The sequence below is a fragment of the Elephantulus edwardii genome, unplaced genomic scaffold (assembly GCF_000299155.1).
Source record: "Elephantulus edwardii isolate Elephantulus edwardi_28Jun2011 unplaced genomic scaffold, EleEdw1.0 scaffold00167, whole genome shotgun sequence".
Lineage (NCBI taxonomy): Eukaryota > Metazoa > Chordata > Mammalia > Macroscelidea > Macroscelididae > Elephantulus > Elephantulus edwardii.
The window spans coordinates 904000-907711 of NW_006399917.1; the positions used below are offsets into that span (position 1 = coordinate 904000).

The 3712-nt window shown below is 50.9% G+C and overlaps 1 protein-coding gene across 1 annotated transcript in view; it reads right to left on the reverse strand.

Annotated features, from left to right (window-relative positions):
• Nucleotides 1-2804, reverse strand: part of LIAS (lipoic acid synthetase) — a 30808-nt gene extending 28004 nt beyond the window's left edge. Inside the window, exon 1 of the mRNA XM_006895404.1 lies at nt 2760-2804. Coding sequence (XP_006895466.1) covers nt 2760-2804 — 45 coding nt within the window. The remainder of the gene's footprint in view (nt 1-2759) is intronic.
• Between the last annotated feature and the right edge of the window lie 908 nt (nt 2805-3712).

The following is a 3712-nucleotide window of genomic DNA, read 5'->3' on the forward strand; positions in this document are numbered from 1 at the left end:
TGTAGTTTCCACATTCTGTTGGGTCACCTTTCTTTGGGATAGGAACAAATTGAACTAGAAAATTGAAAATTGAACTAGAGCATTGAGAAGCCAAAACAAAGGGAAGAGATGCTGAAGTAAAAGAAACAAACTGAAGAATTCAAAGGGCAGCTTAAAAAAATGACAAAACAAAGTATTACAATGGAATGAGCAAAGAGCTGGAGTTGGAGAATAAAAAAGGAAAAACTTGTTCAACATTTTTCAAACTGAAAGAACTGAAAACCAAGCTGCTTTACTGAGACATAACGAGGAAAATCTTGAATAATGCAGAAGCATCAAAAGAAGGAGGAGGGAATACAGAGTACAAAAAAGAATTGGTTGACACGGAAATACTTCCGCAAGTAGCACATGATAAAGAACCAATGGTGTTGAAGGAAGAAGTTCAAGCTGCACTGGAGACATTGACAAACAATAAGGCCCCAGGTACTGATGAGATACCAAATGACATGTTGCAAATAACAGATACAGCCCTGCATGTGCTCACCATCAGTGCCAGAAAATTTGGAAGACAGCTACGTGGTGGACTGAATTGAAGTAAACCATATTTCTTCCCATTCCCAATAATGGTTATCCAACAGAACGTGAAAATTCTATCATTACTGTCACATGCAAACAAAATACTGTTGAAGATCATCCAAAAACGTTTAGTGCAGTACTTTGACAGAGAATTGTCATAAGTTTTTATGCTGGCTTTAGAAGAGGACATGGCACCAGGGATAGTATTGCTGATGTAAGATGGATCTTGCCTGAAAGCAGAGACTATCAGAAGAATGCCTATTTGTTTTATTGACTATGTAAAGGCGTAGTGGTCAAAGACTGTGGATCATAACACACTATGGCTAATTGTGAAAAGAATGGGAATTCCAGAATTTCTAATTATGCTTACATGAAACCTATACCTAGATCAAGAAGCTGCTGGTTGAACGGAGCAATGCATAACTTCCAACTTTTGTCAGTCACCAAGTGTATAACAGGTTATCTTTCCCGCACACAAAGCTCTGTGATAAGCATAAAACAGCTCTTTGCGCTAGCCATGAAAAATCTTTAAAACACCAGCAGAGAATTCTGTCATATAACTGTAAAAAGAGTGCAATCAGGCCCAGGTCGGACCCGGATGTGGGGTGCGCCGGGCAGAGGCGAGGTGACGGCCTCCCGCGTGCCTGGGCGGGTGACCCGGGCACAGGGCGCCGACCTGGGTGCAGGGGGCGCGCCACAGAAGCCGCCGCTCGGTTCCGTTTCAATGTGACACATGGCGTCTTAAACGCAGGCTGGGAGTCTTAAGCGCGCCTGGAAATCACCACCGAGAACACCATGCCCTACCCATACCCAGCGCTGACCCCGGAGCAGAAGAAGGAGCTCTCTGACATCGCCCATCGCATCGTTGCTCCGGGCAAGGGCATCCTGGACGCAGATGAGTGCACCGGAAGCATTGCCAAGCGCCTGCAGTCCATTGGAACCGAGAACACAGAGGAGAACCGCCGCTTTTACCGCCAGCTCCTGCTGACCGCCGATGACCGCGTGAACCCTTGCATCGGGGGTGTCATCCTCTTCCATGAGACCCTCTACCAGAAGGCGGATGATGGGCGTCCCTTCCCCCAAGTCATCAAATCTAAGGGTGGTGTTGTGGGCATCAAGGTAGACAAGGGCGTGGTACCCCTGGCAGGGACTAATGGCGAGACCACCACTCAAGGGCTGGATGGGCTGTCCGAGCGCTGTGCCCAGTACAAGAAGGACGGAGCTGACTTTGCCAAGTGGCGCTGTGTGCTGAAGATTGGAGAGCACACACCCTCAGCTCTTGCCATCATGGAAAATGCCAACGTGCTGGCCCGTTATGCCAGCATCTGCCAGCAGAATGGGATTGTGCCCATTGTGGAGCCTGAGATCCTCCCTGATGGTGGCCATGACCTGAACTGCTGTCAGTATGTAACTGAGAAGGTGCTGGCTGCTGTCTACAAGGCTCTGAGTGACCACCACATCTATTTGGAAGGCACTTTGCTGAAGCCTAACATGGTAACCCCCGGCCATGCCTGCACACAGAAGTTTTCTCATGAGGAGATTGCCATGGCAACTGTTAGAGCACTGCGTTGCACAGTGCCACCCGCTGTTACTGGGATCACCTTCCTGTCTGGAGGCCAGAGTGAGGAGGAGGCATCCATCAACCTCAATGCCATCAACAAGTGCCCCCTGCTGAAGCCATGGGCCCTGACCTTCTCCTATGGCCGAGCTCTGCAGGCCTCTGCATTGAAGGCCTGGGGTGGGAAGAAGAAGAATCTGAAGGCAGCCCAGGAGGAGTATATCAAGCGAGCCTTGGCCAACAGCCTCGCCTGCAAAGGAAAGTACACCCCAAGCGGTCAGGCCGGGGCCGCAGCCAGCGAGCCCCTCTTCGTCTCTAACCATGCCTACTAAGTGGAGGCTTTCTAAGGCCACCCCCCTCGACACTCCAGACCCCAGCGCCCTCTTAGACTTAACACTTGAGAAGAAGGGCCTAATCTGGGGCTTCAGGCTGCTCCTTCCCATCACTCTTGCTGCCCTTGTGATATTGGTGTGTGGTGGCGTCTCTGTTTGCTAACTCCATCACCTTTTCCAACCCACTGCCAATAAACAACTATTTAAGGGGGGGGGGAAGAGTGCAATCAAATACTGCATAGGGAAAATATTAACATCATTAGACGGTCTGAAGGAGGGAAAGGAACGGCGGCCCACAGCTTAACCCCGCTCACCGGGGATCCCAGGGTGCGGACGGAGCCCCCGCAGAGTAGAGACATTGTACAATCTCTTTAGGGTTAGTTATGACTGAAGGCCAAAACGTCCGCTTCCGGGAAAGGAATGCTGGACGACTGTCGCTCGGTTTACTACGGAGTAATCCGACAGGAATGAGCTGCGATTGAACAACCACCGATTTACTGTATACTCACTTGCTCTGCGATTGGCTGCTTTGGGCTTTAGACGTGTCGCGGCCTAATGACGTAACACGCAGAGCCTTCCATAGGCTATAAAAGCGTGATGACGCCAGACGCTCTCTCTTTACCACATTAGCTGCCAGGTGAGGCTGCTTTTACGCTTTGTGGTCTTTCTAAGGTATCTGAAGCCATCGGATCCGAGGAGGCCGACAACGCGACTCTTTGGCGTGGATCGGTTTCTTTGCAAGGGCCACATGGATCTGGCGGGGCCAGGATTCGGGCACTGTCCTGGGCATTTAGAGTTAACACACCACTGTCTCGGCTATGAGATGGCGCAGCCAGAGTCGGGCTCCCCGGGAAGGAATAGTGGCTGCGGTCTGTGTCCGCGGGCCGAGGCTCAAAACAGGCGTTTAAGGGCTGTGTCCCCCGGTCTCTTGGACGGTGGGTCTCTGGCGTTTCTGCTTGGCAGGCAGGCAGGCTCGGTAGAGGGGCAGCGCAGCGGCACGGTGGAAATCAGGCCCTGAGCCGGCTTTCTCATCTCAACTGTTTGTGTTTTCAGAATGAAGACCATTCTCAGCAACCAGACTGTCGACATTCCAGAGAATGGTAGGAACTTGATGCATGTCTTCTACTTGCACACCCTGTAACTTGTACCATGGTCTCACCGATCTGTTGTCTGTTCTAGTCGACATTGCTCTGAAGGGCCGCACAGTTATCGTGAAAGGCCCGCGGGGAACCTTGCGGAGGGACTTCAATCACATCAATGTAGAGCT